Source organism: Mobula hypostoma, chromosome 8 (genome assembly GCF_963921235.1).
Source record: "Mobula hypostoma chromosome 8, sMobHyp1.1, whole genome shotgun sequence".
Taxonomy (NCBI): Eukaryota; Metazoa; Chordata; class Chondrichthyes; order Myliobatiformes; family Myliobatidae; genus Mobula; species Mobula hypostoma.
In genome coordinates, this window is record NC_086104.1 from 1,569,570 (window position 1) to 1,591,692 (window position 22,123).

The 22,123-nt window shown below is 44.5% G+C and overlaps 1 protein-coding gene across 4 annotated transcripts in view; it reads left to right on the forward strand.

Annotated features, from left to right (window-relative positions):
* The window catches only part of dnajc27 (DnaJ (Hsp40) homolog, subfamily C, member 27), a 60,883-nt gene that overhangs the window by 23,815 nt on the left and 14,945 nt on the right, over window positions 1-22,123 (forward strand). For all 4 annotated transcript variants that reach the window (XR_010018868.1, XR_010018869.1, XM_063055379.1 and 1 more), the window contains exons 2-5: window positions 3,076-3,158; window positions 4,306-4,375; window positions 14,611-14,775; window positions 20,322-20,444. Coding sequence is in view for 2 of the 4 variants with exons in the window: in XM_063055379.1 (XP_062911449.1) it covers window positions 3,076-3,158; window positions 4,306-4,375; window positions 14,611-14,775; window positions 20,322-20,444 (441 nt within the window). In the remaining 2 variants the exon portion in view is untranslated. The remainder of the gene's footprint in view (window positions 1-3,075; window positions 3,159-4,305; window positions 4,376-14,610; window positions 14,776-20,321; window positions 20,445-22,123) is intronic.

Genomic DNA, 22,123 nt, shown 5'->3' on the forward strand with positions numbered 1-22,123 from the left:
CAATCCCGGAACGATACCCTCACAATTGTAACCCTCAGGTTTGGCCGGTGGCGTTAGTCTAGGGAAGGCAGTCTCTGGCCCCGCCAAACATGTGAAATCTTGTTTGTGTGGATGCTGCATGATGTGTTACCTTGTTACAAATCAGTACCACGAAATATCAGACAGTACACTATATGCAACTAAATTATTTAGCTTTATTATTCTTAATTTGACTATAGGGTTAGTAAAGAAAAACAAGAAGAAAAGGGCCCATTCGAATGAACCAGTCTAATGTGCACGTTGGAGCTCACGGTTTCCCATCCATTAATCCACTATCGATTTCCTCCGAGAGTCATCGCCTCCCAGACCCTCACTCCGTCCTGTGTCTATGAGCTCTCCTTTCTCGTGTCTTTTCTCTTCATCTCTCGCCAATAAAAGCCCACGAATACCTCCTCCGGGCACATGAGAAAGAAAAACACTCCCCTCATTGGACGGTGCACATTCCAAAGCCCCCATTATAACTAGCCATAACCCGAACACTGCTGCTACAGAGAAACCATTGCTTTAGCAATGAAGCCTTTCCCAGGGCATTACACCTGTTATCCACATCCCAACTACTGTTGGGAGGCCTGTATATTACTGCCATCAATGTCCTTTTACCCTTGCAGTTTCTTAACTCAACCCACAAGGATTCGACATCTTCCGATCCTAGGTCACATCTTTCTACTGATTTGATGCCATTCTTTACCAGTAGAACCACACCAACCCCTCTGCCTCCCTTCCTATCTCTCTGATACAACATGTAAACTTGGACATTCAGCTCCCAACTACAACCATCCTTCAGCCAAGATTCAGTGATGGTCACTACATCATACCTGGCAATCTGTAATATTGTAACAAGATCATCCACCTTATTTCTTTTACTACGCGCATTTAGATACAACACCTTGAGTACCATATTTGCTGTCCTTTCTGACTGCATCCCTAATGATTTGATACTCAGCCTGTTGTCTGCAACTAAGTCCCATCACTTACCTGCCTTTCCTAACAGTCTGACTGCACGCTGTCTTTACTTTTTTACCATCCATCCTATCCTGAGTCCCTTCTGTCTAGTTCACACCTCCCTACCAAGTTTGTTTAAACCCTCTCCAACATCTCATGCCCGTGAGAATATTGGTTCCTTTCGGGTTCAGGTGCAACCCGTCACTTTTGAACAGGTCATACCTCCCCCAGAAGAGATCCAAGAACCTGAAGCCCTGCCCCCTGCACTAGCTTCTCAGCCACTCATTTATCTGCCAAATCATCCTGTTTCTACCCTCCAGGCGCGGGGTACAGGCAGCAATCCAGAAATTACTACCCAGGAGGTTCTGTTTTTCAGCTTTCTACCTAGCTCTCTACATTCTCTTTTCAGGACCTCATTGCTTTTCCTTCCTATGTCTTTGGTACCAATATGTACCAAGACATCTGGCTGCTCTCCCTCCATCTCCAAAATGTTGTGAATGTGATCTGAGACATCACTGACCCTGGCACCTGGGAGACAACATACCATCCGGGTGTCCCATTCACATCCACAGAATCTCCTGTCCCCATCACTATCGAGTCCTCTATCACTACTGCTCCCTTCTTCTCTCTCTTTTCCTTCTGCACCACAGACCCATTCTCAGTGTCTGTAACCCAGTTGCTGTGGCATTCTCCCGGGAGGTCATCTCCCACAAAAGTATCCAAAGCGGTATACTTATTTTTGAGGGGAATGGCCACAGGGTGCTCTGCTCTAACTGTCTATTTCCATTTCTCCCAATAGTCACCCAGCTACTCACCACCTGCAACTTTGGAGTGAATGTAGCTTTGATCAATTGTATTCTTGCTCTCCTGTACAAGCTGAAGGTCATCCAGCTGCTGCTCCAGATCCCTAACACGGTCTTCAAGGAGCTGCAGCCAGATGCACTTCATGCAAATGTAGTTCTCCGGGAGGCTCTGGGTTTCCCAGTTCTCCAACATCCGGCACAAAGAGCACACCACAGCCATTGAAATGGTACAGTAAGAGAGGGGAAAAAACCCAAAAAGGAAACCTTAACAGACGCTTTACACAGACCCAACGCCTCTTTTGAGCCAAAGCCTGTCACTTCTACTCTTGCCACTGGCCTACTCCTGACAATGGCTGCTCCGCTTATTCCTTCTATACTTTTATTTAGTTCGTACAGCTCTGTTGATGCTGCTGGTAGGCCACGTTTGCTGTGGATTAAAACTAGGATGTTAGAACCTTGTTTAAAATGTTGCACTTCTGCATCTGAAATAATTATTATGGTCCGGTCACGTGATTAACAGTAGAATTTCTTGGTCTTTCCAGGCCAGGCGGAGGCAGATTTAAACCTTCAGTCTGACTTTGCTGGAGAGGTTGATGATTGGTGAATAGACATTGATTTGTATTAGAAAGTTAAAGACTAAGTGTGTCTTGGATAAAGCCTCTGTATTTGTAAATTTTTGTGCATCCTTTTTTTTTCATTTGCATGTAAATAATTTTCTTCACAACTTTTGGGCAGTTTTTGCATTTTTCCACCTGGCACTAAATAAAAGCCCTTGCACTAATGTGCTGTTGCGGCTTACCATCTGTTTTCTTCCCTCGTTGGGCACACTTACCCACACTTGCGAGTGGAGGTGACAGCCTAGTTGTGCTCCTCTGTTTTATGGATTCAGACAGCAATGATGGGCTGTTCCTGCTCTCCATATCACTCTGGCATACTGAGTGAAATCAGCTAATGGAATCCAGTTAGCACATGGTTTTACAGCGCTAGATTGTGCTAGGTGTTTGTACCTTCTCCCGTGACCATGTGCCTTTCCTCTGGGTGCTCCGGTTTCCTCATACATTTAAAGACCTCTGGGTTGGGGTGAGTGAGGTGTGGTGCCAGAAGCACTGAGACGCTTGCAGGCTGACCGGCACCATCCTCACTCATTTACATTGATTCAAAACGACACATTTCACTGTACGTTTTGATGTACATGTGACAAATAAAGCTAATCTTTTCTTTTAATTTTGAGTCTGGGCTCTTCAGACTCTTGTGGTGTTTTCAGGTGTTAACTGTAATTTTATCTTTCCAGAGCTGTATTATCAAGCGATACTGTGAGAAACGATTTGTCTCAAAATACATGGCGACTATTGGAATTGATTATGGAGTTACAAAGTGAGTATTGTGGACTATTATTTCCCCCAACTTCAGTAATTTGGGTGAGGAAGGTGGCAGAGAAGGGCCAGTAACATCATGATGGATACCCCCCTCACTCCTGTCAGGGAGAAGACTAGTAGCATCCATACCAGGGTCATCAGACTCAAAAACAGTTACTTTCCCCAAGCAGTAAGGCTAATCAACACCTCCACCCACTAACTCACTCCTCCACACCCCCAACCACCACCATTTCATAATTTCTAGGTAGTCGCCTCGTATACAGACGCCCCTGTGTATAGTGTCACTTTAGGCACATATCAATCTTATGTATATAGTAAGCTTTCTTATGTATTTTATGTGGTTTTGTGGGTTCTTTATTATTCTGTTCTTTATCTTATTGCATTTTTTATGCTGCATTGGATCTGGAGTAACAATTCCTTCATTCTCCTTTAAACATGTATGCTGGAAATAACATTAAGCAATTTTCCTCCAGCATTTTGCCAGTTTATTCCTCTCCGTAGATGCTGTCTGACCTGCTGAGTTCCTCTCACATTTTGCGTGAGGACTGCTGAGACAATCATTGGGATCCCTCTTCTACCGAACAGAGATGTTTATCAGTAGTGTTGGTATTTAGGGCCCTTGGTATTGCCAGTGATCCCTTCCATCTGTCCAACAATCTCTTTGATGCCCTATGCAGGAGATAACTTAGCATTAGGACAAGGACTATCCGGGTCAGAAACAGCTTCTACCCCCAAGCCATATGACTACTCAACTCCCTGACACCATCCAGGTCTCATCACATAAGTGCCAATGCTGTTATACTGTTTACTTTTTAACTTGTGTTGTAAATGCACCTTATTAGTTGTTAATTTATTTGGGGTAATATTACTTTACATGTTGTGTTTGAGTTATATACCTGTGTTGTTCACCTTGGTCCAGAGGAACATGGTTTCATTTCAGGATATACATGTATATGGTTGAATGACAATAAATTTGAGCTTGAAATGTACAATTGATATTAGTAAAGTACAGACTGCAGTCTGAAGAGACTTTGAACATTTAGTGTGATGGATATGGTGTTCTTTGTGAATACTAGATCAATACTTCAGGTGCTTTTTGCAGAATAATAATGCAGAAATGCTTACTTTTGTTTTTGTCCACTTAGGGTTCAGGTGAGGGATCGGGAGATTAAAGTTAACATCTTTGACATGGCGGGTCATCCATTTTTCTACGAGGTGGGTGTGAGAGGAGGAGCTGGAAAACAACTGCCTTTTTAAAACTTCCTTTTCTCCGGATGATAAGGTCCAATTGAAATTGAATATAGCACACTGCAAGACTTACAGGACAAAGGAAATGGAGAAAAAGCTAGTAGTAGAAAGCTGAAAGGCCACAAGATATAGGAGCAGAATTAGGCCATTTAGTCCATCGAGTATGCTCCACCAGTTCATCACGGCTGATCCAGCCCCAATCTTCTGCCTTCTCCCTGTATCCTTTCATGCCCTGACCACTCAAGATTCAAAACATAAGGAATAGGAGCAGGAGTAGGCCATCTGGCCCGTCAAGCCTGCTCTGCCATTCAATAAAATCCCAGCTGATTGGGCCATGGACTCATCTCCACCTACCCGCCTTTTCTCCATAACCCTTAATTCCCCTACTATGCAAAAATCTATCCATCCTTGTCTTAAGTGCAGATTACTTTGAGGAAGTAGAGAGGCAACGGAAAGTCAGATTAGGAGAATGGGCAAAGAAATGACAGATTGAATACATGCTGTGAAGTGTATGGTCATGTACTTTGGTAGAAGAAATGAAAGGGGTGACTATTTTCTAAATGGAGAGAAAATACAAAGAACTGAGGCACAAAGGGACTTGGGAGTCCTTGTGTAGGATTTCCTAAAGGATAATTTGCCAGTTGAGACTGTGGTAAGGAAGACAAATGCAATGTTAGCATTCATTTGAAGAGGACTAGAATATAAAAACAAGAATGTAATGTTGAGACTTCATGAAGTACTGATGAGGCCTTAATTGGGGTATTTTGAGTAGTTCTGGGCCCCTTAGCAAGGATGTGCTGAAACTGGAGAGTGTTCAAAAGAGGTTCACAAAAATGATTTCGGAATTGAACGGCTTTGTCACGTGAAGAGTATTGGATGGCTCTGGGCCTGTATTCACTAGAAACCAGAAGAATGAGGGGTGGCCTGATTTAAACCTATTGAATGGTGAAAGGCCTGGACAGAGTGGATGTGAAGACGATGCTTCTTTTAGTGGAAGAGTCTAAGACCAGAGGACACAGCCTCAGACTACAAGAGCATCCTTTCAGAACGGAGATGAGGAGGAGTTTCTTCAGCCAGAGAGTGGTGAATCTGTGAAATTCTTTGCTGCAATCAGCTGTGGAGACCAAGTCTTTCTGTATATTTAAGGCAGAGGTTGAAAAGTGTGGATAAAGATATAAGTAAAAGCAAAAGATAAAGAAAAAAGTAAGAGTGGAGTGAAGAAATGTCAGGTGCAAAAGAGTAAAAGGTTACAAGATTTTAAAAGCACTATGAGTGTAAGACGATAAGATATAGGAGCAGAAGTAGGCCATTCGGCCATCTAGTCTGCTCCGCCATTGAATCACGGGCTGGTCCAATTCTTCCAGTCATCCCCACTCCTCTGACTTCTCCCCATACCCTTTGATGCCCTGGCTAATCAGGAACCTATCCATCTCTGCCTTAAATGCACCCAATGACTTGGCCTCCACAGCAACACGTGGCAACAAATTCCACAGATTTACCACCCACTGACTAAAGTAATTTCTCTACATCTCTGTTCTAAATGGACATCCTTCAATTCTGAAATTGTGCCCTCTTGTTCGAGAATCTCCTACCATGGGAAATAACTTTGCCATATCTAATCTGTTCAAGCCTTTTAACATTTGGAACGTTTCTATGAGCTCACCCCTCAATCTCCTGAACTCCAGGGAATACAGCCTAATAGCTGCCAGATGTTCCTCATACGGTAAACCTTTCATTCCTGGAATCATTCTCATGAATCTTCTCTGAACCCTCTCCAATGTCAGTATATCCTTTCCAAAATAAGGACCCCAAAACTGCACGCAATACTCCGTGTGGTCTCATGAGTGCCTTATAGAGCCTCAACATCAGAGCTATTGGGAGATTGATTAGAAAGAAAGAAAGATTATATTCTATACCTCAAGAAATGAATGCCAACATTGCATTTGCCTTCTTCACCACCAACTCAACCTGGAGGTTAACCTTCAGGGTATCTTGCACAAGGACTCCTAAGTTCCTTTGCATCTCTGCATTTTGATTTCTCACCCCATCTAAATAATAGTCCGCCCATTTATTTCTTCCACAAAGTGCATGACCATACACTTTCCAACATTGTATTTCATTTGCTACTTCTTTGCCCTTTCCCCTAAACTATCTAAGCCTCTCTGCAGGCTCTGTTTCCTCAACATTACCTGTTCCTCTACCTATCTTTGTATCATCGGCAAATTTAGCCACAAATCAATTAAAACCATTGTCCAAATCATTGATATACATCGTAAAAAGCAGTGGTCCCAACAGCGACCACTGTGGAACTCCACTGGTAACCGGCAGCCAGCCAGAATTGGATCCCTTTATTCCCACTCTCTGTTTTTTGCCAATCAGCCAATGCTCCTCCCATGCCAGTAACTTCCCTGTAATTCCCTGGGATCTTATCTTGCTAAACAGTCTCATGTGCGGCCTCAAAAGCCTTCTGAAAATCCATGTACATCTCATCTACTGCATCTCCTTTGTCTACCCTGCTTGTAATTTCCTCAAAAAATTGCAGTACGTTTGTCAGGCAGGATTTTCCTTTCAGGAAACCATGCTGGCTTTGGCCTATCTTGTCATGTGCCTCCAGGTGCCCCGTAATCTCATCCCTAACTATCGATTCCAACAACCTCCCAACCACTGATGTCAGGCTAACAGGTCTATAGTTTCCTTTCTGCTGCCTCCCGCCCTTCTTGAATAGCGGAGTAACATTTGCAATTATCCAGTCTTCCGGTACAATGCCAGAATCTGTCGATTCTTGAAAGATCATTGTTAATGCCACCACAATCTCTCCAGCTACTTGCTTCAGAACCTGAGGGTGCATTCATAGAAACATAGAGAACCTACAGTACAATACAGACCCTTCAGCCCACAAAGCTGTCCTTATTTTAGAACTACCTCGGCTTACCCATAGCCCTCTATTTTTCTAAGCTCCATGTATCCAACCAGGAGTCTCTTAAAAGACCTGATTGTTTCCACCTCCACCGCCGCTGGCAGCAGCCCATTCCACACACTCACGACTCTCTGCGTAACAAAACTTACCCCTGACATCTACTCTGTACCTTAAAACTGTGCCCTCTCATGTTAGCCATTTCGGCCCTGGGAAAAAGCCTCTGACTATCCGCACGATCAATGCCTCCTTCAATTCAAAAATTTCTTCTTATTTAGAATATATTTGTCAGGCAAGATTTTCCCTTGGGGAAACCATGCTGAATACAGCCGATTTATCAATCTGCCTCCAAGTATCCAGAGACCTCATCCTTGATAATCGACTCCAAACTCTTCCCAATCACTGATGTCAGACTAACTGGCCTGTAGTTTCCTTTCTCCTGCCTTTCTCCCTTCTGTTACAGCCGTTACGACTAGTATTCTTACTTTTTTCTTCTTACTTTTTTAACTTACGTTATTTGTTGTATTTTTTTTTCACGGTAACACGTTGAAGCTGCACCCTCTCTAACATGCTGGTAGAGAGAGTTTTATTTGGGTTTTTAGCGCTGGAAATAGTTACATTCCGACACGTCTCATTAGCGGGGCAGCAGTATGGTCGCATTGTTTATTCCAGGGACCAGCTGATTGCGCTTATGCCGGCTGGTTTAGCGAGCAGAGCGGCGGACACCCCCTGCTAAAATCTGGAGGAAAACACACAGAGGATGCAGAGGGGGATCACAAAGGCGAGGAAAGAGGACTGGGTCGAGATAATAGAGACTTATGGAGAAGAGGAGTTCGGTGGGTAATAAGATGGACGAGTTGACGGCGCTAGCCAGGCCTTAGAGAACATTTCGGGAGTGCAGTGTTATGTGTTTTACTGGGGCTGCACGAGGACATATCCGATCAAAACTTTTCCATGGACGGCTTCCAGACCGTTCGGGCTGACCGGAAGTGCACTGAGAGCGGTAAACGTAAAGGAATTGGGAGCTTACTGTTCTGATTAACAACGGATGGTGCAATCCTGGTCATATTACGATCGAGGAACGTGTTTGTAGACCGGATATGGAACTTTTTGCTGTTAGTCTTTGGCCATATTCCACCGAGGTACAACACTGGGTGTCACGGGTGGTTGTTCCTGCCTGTGGTCATCGAACTTTGCAGCTCCTCCTGTGGAGGGTGAGACACCCTGAGCCAGTAGGCTGGTCCTGGACTTATTTTCATCTGGCATAGTTTGTATATTGTTGTTTGATTGTTTGTCATTTTTGTATTGCTATATTTATGCTCTATTCTTGGTTGGTGTGGCTGTAACAAAACCCGATTTCCCTCGGGATCAATAAAGTATATCTATCTATCTAATAATGGTGACTTCACACACTTCATGACCTCAAGACCTGGAACTTCCACCATACTGCTCGTGTGTTCCACAGTGAAGACTGATGCACCATTTCCTTGTCACCCATTCCTACTTCTCCAGCATCGCTTTCCAGCCGTCCACTCTCGCCTCTTTTACACTTTATGTTTCTGAAGAAACTTTGGTACACTCTTTAATATTACTGACCAGCTTACTTTTGTATTCCATCTTTATCTTAATTACTTATTTAGATGCACTCTGTTGGTTTTTATAAGCTTCCCGATCCTCGAACTTTGCACTAATTTTTGCTCTATAATGTCCCCCCCTTTGCCTTTTCTGTTGGCTTAGACTTTTATTATTAGCCATGGTTGTGTTATCTTTCCTTTAGAATGCCCCGTATACCCCAGACTTTAGATGGAACACTGAGTCATGTCATCTGCAGTTATCCTCTGAAGACTCAGCAATAGTTGGGTGTGTAAAGGGAGGACAGGAAAATGAATACAGGGCCTCATGGAGGACTTTGTCAAATGGTACAAGCTGAATCTTCTGCAGCTCAAGATCGTTAAGACAAAGGTGGTGGACTTCAGGACTATGAAGTCTGCACTGCTCCCTGTGACTATTTGTGGTGAGGATCTACAAGTATCTAGAGATGCACCTGGATTACAGACTTAAGTGGAGCACCAACACAGGCGCTGTATACAAGAAGGGCCTGTGGCCTCTACTTCCTGAGGGGACTGAGGTCCTTTGAAGTATGCAGGCCTCTCCTTTACATGTTTTACTAGTCTGTTGTTGCCAGTACCATATTCTTAGCTGTGATGTGTTGGACAATGGCAAAAACATGGGTGATGCCAACAGGCTCAATAAACTGTTTAGAAAGGCTGGTTTGCAGGAGTCAAACTGGACATATTGGAGGCTGTGATAGAATGAAAGACCCTTCGGAAAATCCTGGCAATCCTGGATATTGTTTCCCACCTTCTGTATGCCACCTTGGCTGTACAGAGGAGTACTTTCAGTAATAGACTAAGACAAATGCACTGTTCCAAAGAGAGTTATATGAGGTCATTCTTACACTCTGTCATTGGCTCTATAATAAGTCAACTTATAACTGGGGAAGTGATGACCCCCCCCCCTCCTGTTAGACTGTTTGAGGTAACTTTTTTTAATTCTTTCTTACTTCTCTTCTAATATTTGTATATCTATGCACTTGTAATGTTATTGTGACACTGTAATTTCCTTTGGGATCAATAAGTATCTATCTACATCTTCCTCTTGGGATGTATACAGTATATATCCTGTGTCTTCGGAATTACTTCTAGAAATTATAGCCATTGCTGTTCTGCTATCATCCCTGCCAGTGTTCTTGTCCAATCAGTTCTGAACAACTCCTCTTTCATGCCTCTGTAATTCCCTTTACTCCACTGTAATACTGATATATCTGACTTTAGTTTCTCTTTCTCAAATTTCAGGGTGAATATTATCATCACTTTCCCCTAAGGGTTCCTTTACCTCAAGGTCTCTAATCGATTCTGGTTCATTGCATGCCACCCAATCCAGAATAGCTGATCCCCTAGTGGGCACTCTGAAAATTCCCTGTGCTGCAATTTAGCACCAATCTGATTTTCCCAATCTACCTGTATATTGAAATCCTCAATGACTAGGGTAATGTTGCCCTTTTGGCATGCATTTTCTATCTCCCATTGTAATTTGTGACCACATCCTTACTACTATATTACTGTATGCAACTCCCATCAGGGTCTTTTTACCATTGCAGTTCCTTAACTCTGTTCACAAAGATTCAACACCTTCTGACCCTGTGTCATCTCTTCTGATAATTTGAGTTCATTTTTTCCCCAACACCATTGCCATCCCCTCTGCCTTGTTGCCTCTTCTTTTGATACAGCGTCTCTCCTTGAACAGACTATCCCAGCTATAATCTTCTTTCAGCCATGATTCTGTGATACCTACAACATCATATCTGCCAACATGCAATTGCGCTGCAAATTCTCTACTTTATTGCAGTTCTGTATTCACCCTTTTCGATTTTGTCCACCTTCTACATTGCAACTCATCCTGCTGACTGCAATTTTGCCCTATCACATTGTCTCTGTTTGTGAACCAGCAACCTCATCCTCAACACTATCATCTGTCTTTCCTACGATACCTCTTGCATTGAAATATGCACAGCTCAGTACACTAATTGCACCATGCTCAACTTTTCGGTTCCTAACTTCGTCGGAGGTCCTACTAACATCTGCCTTCACAACTTCTCTACCAACTGTTCTGGCACTCTGGCTCCTATCCCCCTGCAACTCTAGTTTAAACCCCACCGTGCAGCATTAACAAACTTTCCCACTAGGATATTAGTCCTGCTCCAGTTCAGTTGCAAACAGTCCCTTCTTCCCTGGAAGAGAGCCCAGTGATCCAAAAATTTTATGCCCTCCCTCCTACAACAACTCCTTAGCCATATGTTAATCTTCTTAGTTCTGGCCTCACTCGTACGTGGCACGGGTAGCAATCCTGAGATCACCATGGAGGTTCTGCCCTTTAACTTAACACCTAACTCTCTGAACTCCCTGTGCAGAACCTCATCACTCGTCTTACCATGTCATTGGTACCTACATGGACCATGACTTCTGGCTGTTCATCCTTCCACTTAACGTAGAACATAGAATAGTTCAGCACATTACAGGCCCTTCAGCCCCCAATGTTGTGCCGACCCTCAAAGCCTGCCTCCCATATAACCCCCCACCTTAAATTCCTCCATATACCTGTCTCATAGTCTCTTAAACCTCACGAGTGTATTTGCCTCCACCATTGACTCAGGCAGTGCAATCCATGCACCAACCACTCTCTGAGTAAAAAACCTTCCTCTAATATCCCCCTTGAACTTCCCACCCCTTACCTTAAAGCCATGTCCTCTTGTATTGAGCAGTGGTGCCCTGGGGAAGAGGCACTGGCTATCCACTCTATCTATTCCTCTTATTATCTTGTACACCTCTATCATGTTTCCTCTCATCCTCTTTCTCTCCAAAGAGTAAAGCCCTAGCTCCCCTAATCCCTGATCATAATGCATACTCTCTAAACCAGGCAGCATCCTGGTAAATCTCCTCTGTACCCTTTCCAATGCTTCCACATCCTTCCTATAGTGAGGCGACCAGAACTGGACACAGTACTTCAAATGCGGCCTAACCAGAGTTTTGTAGAGCTGCATCATTACATTGCGACTCTTAAACTCTATTCCTCGACTTATGAAAGCTAACACCCCATAAGCTTTCTTAACTACCCCATCTACCTGTGAGGCAACTTTCAGGGATCTGTGGACATGTACCTCCAGATCCCTCTGCTCCACCACACTACCAAGTATCCTCCCATTTACTTTGTACTCTGCCTTGGAGTTTGTCCTTCCAGAGTGTACCACCTCACACTTCTCCGGGTTGAACTCCACCTGCCACTTCTCAGCCCGCTTCTGCATCCTATCAATGTCTCTGCAATCTTCGACAATCCTCTACACTACCTACAACACCACCAACCTTTGTGTCTTCTGCAGACTTGCCAACCCACTATTCTACCCCCACATCGAGGTCATTAATAAAAATCATGAGAAGTAGAGGTCCCAGAACAGATCCTTGTGGGACACCACTAGTCACAATCCTCCAATCTGAATGTACTCCCTCCACCACGACCTTCTGCCTTCTGCAGGCAAGCCAATTCTGAATCCACCTAGCCAAACTTCCCTGGATTCCATGCCTTCTAACTTAAGAATGCTGAGTATTCGATCCAAGATATCCCAAACCCTTGCACCTGGGAGGCAACATACCATCAGGGAATCTTGCTCTTGCCCACAGAACCTCCTATCCGTTCTCCTGGCTGACGAATCCCCTATCACCACAGTGTGCCTCTTCTCCCCCTTCCCTTCTGAGCCACAGGGACAGATTCAGTACCAAAGACCTGACCACTGTGACTTTCCTCTGTTAGGTCAATCCCCCCAGTAGTATCCAAAGTGATATACTAATGTTGTTGAGGGATACTGTATACTTGCTCCTTAATGGCCTTCCCCTTCCTGACTGTCACCCAGTTTCCTGTGTCTTCCACCTTGGGTGTAACTACCTCTCTATATGTCCTATCTATCACTCTCTCAGCCTCCTGAATGATCCTGAGTTCATCTAGTTCCAGCTCCAACTCCTTAACGTGGTTTATTAGGGGCTGCAGCTGGATGCACTTCCTGCATTTGTATTGGTCAGGGTCACCATCACTATTAACTATTTTGCCTAGCATCTCTGCTCTCCAAGCAGTGCAGATATAAAGTGCTGTCATCTTCCTTTCTCTTCACCATTCACACCTCGGACTTCGACTACTGCACAGAGTCTTGTCATCTTCAGAAGTTTTTGGATGACTCTGCCGTAGTTGGATGCATCAGCAGGGGAGATGAGGCTGAGTACAGGGCTACGGTAGGAAACTTTGTCACATGGTGTGAGCAGAATTATCTGCAGCTTAATGTGAAAAAGACTAAGGAGCTGGGTGGTGGACCTGAGGAGAGCTAAGGTACCAGCGACCCCTGTTTCCGTCCGGGGGTCAGTGTGGACATGGTGGAGGATTACAAATACCTGAGGATACGAATTGACAATAAACTGGACTGGTCAAAGAACACTGAGGCTGTCTACAAGAAGGGTCAGAGCCGTCTCTATTTCCTGAGGAGACTGAGGTCCTTTAACATCTGCTGGATGATGCTGGGGATGTTCTACGAGTCTGTGGTGGCCAGTGCGATCATGTTTGCTGTTGTGTGCTGGGGCAGCAGGCTGAGGGTAGCAGACACCAACAGAATCAACAAACTCATTCGTAAGGCCAGTGATGTTGTGGGGATGGAACTGGACTCTTTGACGGTGGTGTCTGAAAAGAGGATGCTGTCCAAGTTGCATGCCATCTTGGACAATGTCTCCCATTCAGTACATAATGTACTGGGTGGGCACAGGAGTACATTCAGCCAGAGACTCATTCCACTGAGATGCAACACAGAGTGTCATAGGAAGTCATTCCTGCCTGTGGCCATCAAACTTTACAACTCTTCCCTTGGAGGGTCAGACACCCTGAGCCAATAGGCTGGTCCTGGACTTATTTCCATCTGGCATAATTTACATATTGTTATTTAATTATTTATAGTCTTATATTGCTATATTTATACTCTATTCTTGGTTGGTGCAACTGTAACGAAACCCAATTTCCCTCGGGATCAATAAAGTATGACTATGACTATGAAGAAGGGATGGGAAAAAAAATGAGCTTTTCTTTCCTTCGCTTTCTCTGACTGAAGCCTTTCTTCTTTGAAGCCTCGAAGAGCTGAAGCCTTAAGATGATTACTTTGACTCTGTCCACTCAGACTACAGCCGCTGCGCTTGCCACTGCCTTCCTTTAATTTGCTCAAAAACAAAACTAAGATGCTAAGAAGATTAAAATACTAAAGTAGCACTGATTTGTGTTTTGTTTTGTACCCATACAGATAAAGAAAATTCCATTCTAATTTGTACATAATGAGAAAGCAGTCGTTTGAATACTGCAGTACCAAGTTAAACAATAAGGAAGCACTTTTAAAATAATGCACAACAAAGAAACTTCCAGAGCTTTCTAGAGTTATATTTTGTCTAACCACTGAAGGTATTTTAAACTGCTATATGCATATTAGAACTACCTGAAATACAAACAGATAATTAATTGTTAAACTGCAAGTAAAATAAACATTAAACAGTTTAACCTAAGGATTAAACAATCAGATCCAACACTTCCAACTGTGGGTAGTCAAAGGTATTTCCCACATGTTTAGCTATCAATTCTTTATTACTGTTAATGTTTACAATGTGTGTTCCTGAGTTTCTTACATTACTGTAAGCATTTTGTTTTTAAATAGGTGCGCAATGAGTTTTACAAAGATACTCAGGGGGTTATCCTGGTTTACGATGTTGGACATAAAGAATCCTACAATGCACTGGAGAACTGGCTTGCTGAGATGAAGCAGGAGCTTGGACCTCATGCAAACCTGGAGAACATTGTTTTTGTTGTCTGTGCTAATAAGGTAATGACTTCTGATAGCCTTTGTAAATCCAACTGGTCCATCTGTATTCTGACGTGGTATCTTACCTGTGTGGTGCATGGTCTATCTGTACTCAGACATAGTGCCTTAACTTGTGGCTGTGACCTTGTCTCTCGGCTCCTGAACGCAGTCCCGCAGCTGAAGGCCAATGCACCATATGCTTTCTTAACCATGCAGTCAACCTGCACAGCAGCTTTGAATATCCTATGGACCTGGACCCCAAGATCCGTCTGATCCTCCACACTGCCAAGAGTCTTACCATTAATACTATGTTCTGCCATCATATTTGACCTACCAAAATGAATCACCTCACACTTATCTGAATTGAACTCCATATGCCACTTCAGAGCCCAGTTTTGCATCCTATCCATGTCCCGCTGTAAGCTCTGACAGCCCTCCACACTATGCACAACACCCCCAACCTTTGTGTCATCAACAAATTTACTAACCCATCCCTCCACTTCCTCATCCAGGTCATTTATAAAAATCACGAAGAGTAGGGGTCCCAGAACAGATCCCTGAGGCACACCACTGTTCACCGACTTCCATGCAGAATATGAGCTGTCAGAATATGACTCTTTGCCTTCTGTGGGCAAGTCAGTTCTGGATCCACAAAGCAATGTCCCCTTGGATCCCATGCCTCCTTATTTTCTCAATAAGCCTTGCTTGGGGTACCTTATCAATGCCTTACTGAAATCCATATACACTACATCATCTGCTCTACCTTCATCAATATGTTTTGTCAGATCCTCAAAAAATTCAATCAGGCTCGTAAGGCACAACCTGTCTTTGACAAAGCCATGCTGACTATTCCTAATCATATTATGCCTCTCCAAATGTTCATAAATCCTGCTTCTCAGGATCTTTTCCATCAATTTACTAACCACTGAAGTAAGACTCACTGGTCTATAATTTCCTGGGCTATCTCTACTCCCTTTCTTAAATAAGGGAACAACATTTGCGACCCTCCAATCCTACGGAACCTCTCCCGTCCCCATTGATGATACAAAGATCATTGCCAGAGACTCAGCAATCTCCTCCCTCACCTCCCACAGTAGCTGGGGTATATCTCTTTCGGTTCCGGTGACTTATCCAAAGTTATTTTTATAAATGACCTGGATGAAGAAGTGGAAGGATGGGTTAGTTAATTTGCTGATGACACAAAGGTTGGAGGTGTTGTGGATAGTGTGGAGGGCTGTCAGAGCTTACAGCGACATGGATAGGATTCAAAACTGGGATGAGAAGTGGCAGATGGAGTTCAACCCAGATAAGCGTGAGGTGGCTCATTTTGGTAGGTCAAATATGATGACAGAATATAGTATTAATGGTAAGACTTGGCAGTGTGGAGGATCAGAGGGATCTTGGGGTCCGAGTCCGTAGGACACTCAAAGCTGCTGCGCAGGTTGAATCTGTGGTTAAGAAGGCATATGGTGCATTGGCCTTCATCAATCGTGGGATTGAGTTTAGGAGCCGAGACGTAATGTGAGCTACATAGGACCCTGGTCAGACCCCACTTGGAGTACTGTGCTCAGTTCTGGTCGCCTTACTGCAGGAAGGATGTAGAAACCATAGAAAGGGTGCAGAGGAGATTTACAAGGATGTTGCCTGGATTGGTGAGCATGCCTTATGAGAATAGGTTGAGTGAACTCGGTCTTTTTTCTGTGGAGCGACAGATGATGAGAGGCATTGATCGTGTGGATGGTCAGAGGCTTTTTCCCAGGGCTGAAATGGCTAGCACTAGAGAGCACAGGTTCAAGGTGCTTGGAAGTACGTACAGAGGAGATGTCAGGGGTATGTTGTTGGTTTTTTTTTACGCAGAGAGTGGTGAATGCGTGGAATGGGCTGCCGACGATGGTGGCGGAGGCGGATACAATAGGGTCTTTTAAGAGAATCCTGGACAGGTACATGGAGCTCAGAAAAATAGAGGGCTATGGGTAACGCTTGGTAATTTCTAAGGTGAGGACATGTTTGGCAGAGCTTTGTGGGCCGAAGGGCCTGTATTGTGCTATAAGATTTCTGTTCTATGTGATGCCTTCCAAAAGCTCCAGCATCTCGTCTTTCTTAATATCTATATGCTCAAGCTGTTCAGTCCACCGTAAGGCATCCCTACAATTGCCAAGATCCTTTTCCGTAGTGAATACTGAAGCAAAGTATTCATTAAGTACCTCCACTACCTCCTCCGGTTGCACACACACTTTTCCACTGTCACACTTGATTGGTCCTATTCTCTCACGTCTTATCCTCTTGCTCTTCGCATACTTGTGGAATGCCTTGGGGTTTTCCTTAATCCTGCTCGCCAAGGTATTCTCATGGCCTCTTCTGGCTCTCCTAATTTCATTCTTAAGCTCCTTTCTGCAGCTTTATAATTTTCTTACTCTCTATCATTACCTAGTTTTTTGAACCTTTCGTAAGCTTCTCTGTTCTTCTTGACTGGATTTTCAACAGCCTTTGTATGCCATGGTTCCTGTACCCTACCATCCTTTCCCTGTCTCATTGAAACGTACCTATGCAGAATACTACACGAATATCCCCAGAGCATTTTCCACATTTCTGCCATACATTTCCCTGAGAACATCTGCTCCCAATTTATACCTCCAAGTTCCTGCCTGATAGCTTCATATTTCCCCTTAATCTAATCAAACATTTTCCTAACTTGTCTGTTCCTATCCGTCTCCAATGCTATGGTAAAGGAGATAGAATTGTGATCATGTCTCCAAAATACTCTCCCTCTGAGAGACCTGACACCTGACCAGGGGTTCATTTCCCAATATCAGATCAAGTACAGCCTCTCCTCTTATAGGCTTATCTACATATTGTGTCAGGAAACCTTCCTAAACACACCTAACAAACTCCACCCCATCTAAACCCCCTGTTCTAGGGAGATGCTAGTCAATATTGGGGAAATTGAAATCTCACATCCCAACAATTCTGTTCCAGAATCTGTCTCCCTATCTGCTCTTCGATATCCCTGTCACTATTGGGTGGTCTATTAAAAAAACACCCAGTAGAGATATTGACCCTTTTGTGTTTCTAACATCCACCCACTGAAACTCAGTAGACAATCTCTCCATGACTTCCTCCCTTTCTGCAGCCGTGACACTATCTCTGATCAGCAGTGTCACGCCCCGACCTCTTTTGCACCCCCCCCCCGGTCTTTTCTGAAACATCTAAAGCCTGGTGCTCTAAGTAGCTATTCCTGCCCCTGAGCTATCCAAGTCTCTGTAATGGCCACAACATCATAGCTTCAAGTACTGATCCACCCTCTAAGCTCAGCTGTTTTGTTCACGATACTCCTTGCATTAAAGTAGACACATCTCAAACCGTCAGTCTAAGCGCATCCCCTCTCTATTACCTGCCTCTCCTCCCTCTCACATTGCCTCCAAGCTTTCTCGATGTGAGCCAACCACCCCTTCCTCCGTCTCTTGAGTTTGGTTCCTATCCCCCAGCAATTCTAGTTTAAACTCTCTCTAATAGCCTGTAGAAAACCTCCCTGCCAAGATATTGATCCCCCTTGTATTCCAGTGCAACCCATCCTTTTTGTACAGGTCATGTCTGCCCCAAAAGATGTCCCAATGATCCAGAAATCTGCATCCTTGCACCCTGCCACACATTTATCCTCCACCTCATTCTATTCCTATACTCACTGTCACGTGGCACAGGCAGTAATCCCGAGATTGCTACCCTCGTGGTCCCGCTTCTCAACTTCATTCCTAACTCCCTGTAGTCTGCTTTCAGGACTTTTTCTACCTCTGTCATTGTTACTAGTATGTACCACGATCCCTGGCTGTTCACCTTCCCACTTTACGATGTCTTGGACGTGATCGGAAACATTCGGACCTGGGAGGCAAACTACCATCTGTGTTTCTTTCCTGCATCCACAGAATCGCCTGTCTGACCCCCTAACTATAGAGTCCTCTATCACTGCTGCCATCCTCTTCCTTTCCCTACCCGTCTGAGCCTCAGGGCCAGACCCTGTGCCAGAGGCGTGACCACTGTTACTTCCCCCAGGTAAGCCGTCTCCCCCAACAGTACTCAAACAGAAGTACTCCTTGTTAAGGGGGACAGCCACGGGGGTACTCTGTAGTATCTGATTCTTGCCCTTCCCTCTCCTGACTGTTACCCACTTATTTGTCTCCTGTGACTACTTGCCTGTAACTCCTCTCTAACACCTCCTCACTTTCCCTGCATACAAGGTCATTGAGCGGCATTTCCAGTTCCCTAACCTGGTCCCTAAAGAGCAGCAGCTCGACACTCCCGGCGCAGATGTGGCTATCTATGAGGCTGGTAGTCTCCCAGACATCCTTCATCCAACACTCAGTACGGAACACTGGCCTCACAGACATACTTCCTATTCTTCACAAGTAACTTACCTCGCCTTGACCAGTTATTTCTTAAGCCCCATTGAGCCAAAGTCCTTCTACTCTGATGACCTCTACTCTGGGTCACGTGCTCTATAAAGCTGTCTTTTTAAAGTTCTGCCCACCGGTCTAACTCACTGACGTGCATGTGCCTGCACAGTTGTGCCTCAATTCTATTTGTACTCAGATGTGGTACCTTACCCTGTATCTCCAACTGGTCTGTGTGTACTCAGATGTATCTTACCCTGTATCTCCAACTGGTCTGTGTGTACTCAGATATACCTTAACCCTGTAGCTCCAACTGGTCTGTGTGTACTCAGATGTATCTTACCCTGTAGCTCCAACTGGTCTGTGTGTACTCAGATGTATCTTACCCTGTAGCTCCAACTGGTCTGTGTGTACTCAGATATACCTTAACCCTGTATCTCCAACTAGTCTGTGTGTACTCAGATGTATCTTACCCTGTATCTCCAACTGGTCTGTGTGTACTCAGATATACCTTAACCCTGTATCTCCAACTGGTCTGTGTGTACTCAGATATACCTTAACCTGTAGCTCCAACTGGTCTGTGTGCACTCAAACGTGGTACCTTACCCCTGTAGCTCCAGCTGGTCTGTCTGTACTCATACATGATGCCTTACCCAACCGATCAAGAACCTATCAACGTCCACTTTAAATGTACTCAATGACTTGGCATCCACAGCCTTCCATGGCAATAAATTCCACAAATTCACTACCATCTGGCTAAAGAAACTCCTTCTTATCTCCTTTCTAAATATATGTCCCTCTATTGAGGCTGTTCCCTCTATCCTAGACTCTCCCACCATAGGAAACATCCTCTCTACTTCCACTCTATCTAGGCATTTAAATTTTCATTTGGTAGTGGGAGTGCCTTTCACGCATAGGAGGCTCAATTGATACCGTGCAATCAATTGACCATGTGCGCACTTGGTTATATTCTTACAATCAACATGATATGGTTCCAGTATAACTGTGTCTGATCCATAACTGGGACAGTATAGAGGAAGCTTTACTCTGTATCAAATGCACGGGAGTCTTTGGGTTCCAGAGTGCCTACAAGGAACATTTCTGTACTCTGGAGCTAATAATCCTTTCAGCACAATAGGAACAGTTGTTGTGGGAGGCTTCTCCTCTTCCTCTTTTACCCAGGTGGACTGTGGGAAGCGCCGTGTGATTGACGAGAGCGAGGGACGGCTCTGGGCTGAGAGCAGGGGATTCTACTACTTTGAAACCTCAGCACAGTCCGGAGAGGGAATCAATGAGATGTTCCAGGTATGTACATGGATCAGCACCATTCCAGCAAACACAGTGTGGCAAGTGGTGGGCATTTCCAATGGGGAATGTTTGTTGGGATGAATGTTGGTCAGGTTCCCAGGGACGGGTGGGAACCACCTGGACTTCCTGGGAGAAGAGGATGGGAAGCAGGGAAATAGCATTGAACAAGGAAACGTAACAGTTAGCGTAACGCTTTACAGTGCCAATGATCAGAGTTCAATTCTTGCCACTGTCCGTAGGAGTTTGTACACTCTCCCCATGACCGCGTGGGCTTCCTTCCACGTTCCAAACATGTACAGGTTAGTAAGTTAATTGAGTGCTATGTTGGTGCCAGAAGCATGGAGAGACTTGCGGGCTTACTCCAGCACATCCTCAGACTGTGCTAGCCATTAGCTCACAACACATTTCATTGTATGGATTGCTGGTCATGTGACAAATGAAGCTGATTTTTGTATGTACACAGACACTTTCCTTCACATCTAGAAGACCTTTGGGTGCAGATTCTTGTCGTATTCTTCTCCTATTTTAATTCCCACAGATATGCCAGAACATGGTACTGTTAGGGAAGTAGTGGTTAGCGCAATGCTTCACAGCAACAGGGTTCAGTTCCTGCAGCTGTCAGTAAATAGTTTGCATGTCCTCCAGGACCACATGGGCTTCCTCCGGATGCTCCAGTCTCCTCCCGCATTCTGAAGATGGAAGGGTTAGGGTTAGTAAGCTGTGAGCATGCTATGTTGGTGCTGGAAGCATTGTGACACTTGCGAGCTGCCCCCAGCACATCTTCACTTGCCTGTTGACGTAAACGACGCATTTCACTGTACGTTTTGATATACATGTGGCAAATAAAGCTAATCTTTTCAGGCACTACCATGGACTGTGGATCCTGAGCATTTGTACAAAAAGGACGGGTTACACTTGAATCCTAGGGGGACCAGTATCCTGGCAGGGAGATTAGCGAGGGCTACTGAGGTGACTTTAAATTAGAATGGTTGGGGGGTGGGAATCAAATTAAAGAGGCTAGGCGAGAGGAGATTAGTTCACAACAGGGGGATGGGAACCAGTGCAGAGAGACAGAGGGGTGTAAAATGAGGGTAGAAGCAAAAAGTACTAAGGAGAAAAGTAAAAGTGGCAGGCCGACAAATCCAGGGCAAGCATTAAAAAGGGCCACTTTTCAACATAATTGTATAAGGGCTAAGAGAGTTGTAAAAGAGCGCCTGAAGGCTTTGTGTGTCAATGCAAGGAGCATTCTTAACAAGGTGGATGAATTGAAAGTGCAGATTGTTATTAATGATTATGATATAGTTGGGATCACAGAGACATGGCTCCAGGGTGACCAAGGATGGGAGCTCAACGTTCAGGGATATTCAATATTCAGGAGGGATAGACATGAAAGAAAAGGAGGTGGGGTGGCGTTGCTGGTTAAAGATGAGATTAACGCAATAGAAAGGAAGGACATAAGCCGGGAAGATGTGGAATTGATATGGGTAGAACTGCATAACACTAAGGGGCAGAAAACGCTGGTGGGAGTTGTGTACAGGCTACCTAACAGTAGTAGTGAGGTCGGAGATGGTATTAAACAGGAAATTAGAAATGTGTGCAATAAAGGAACAGCAGTTATAATGGGTGACTTCAATCTACATGTAGATTGGGTGAACCAAATTGGTAAAGGTGCTGAG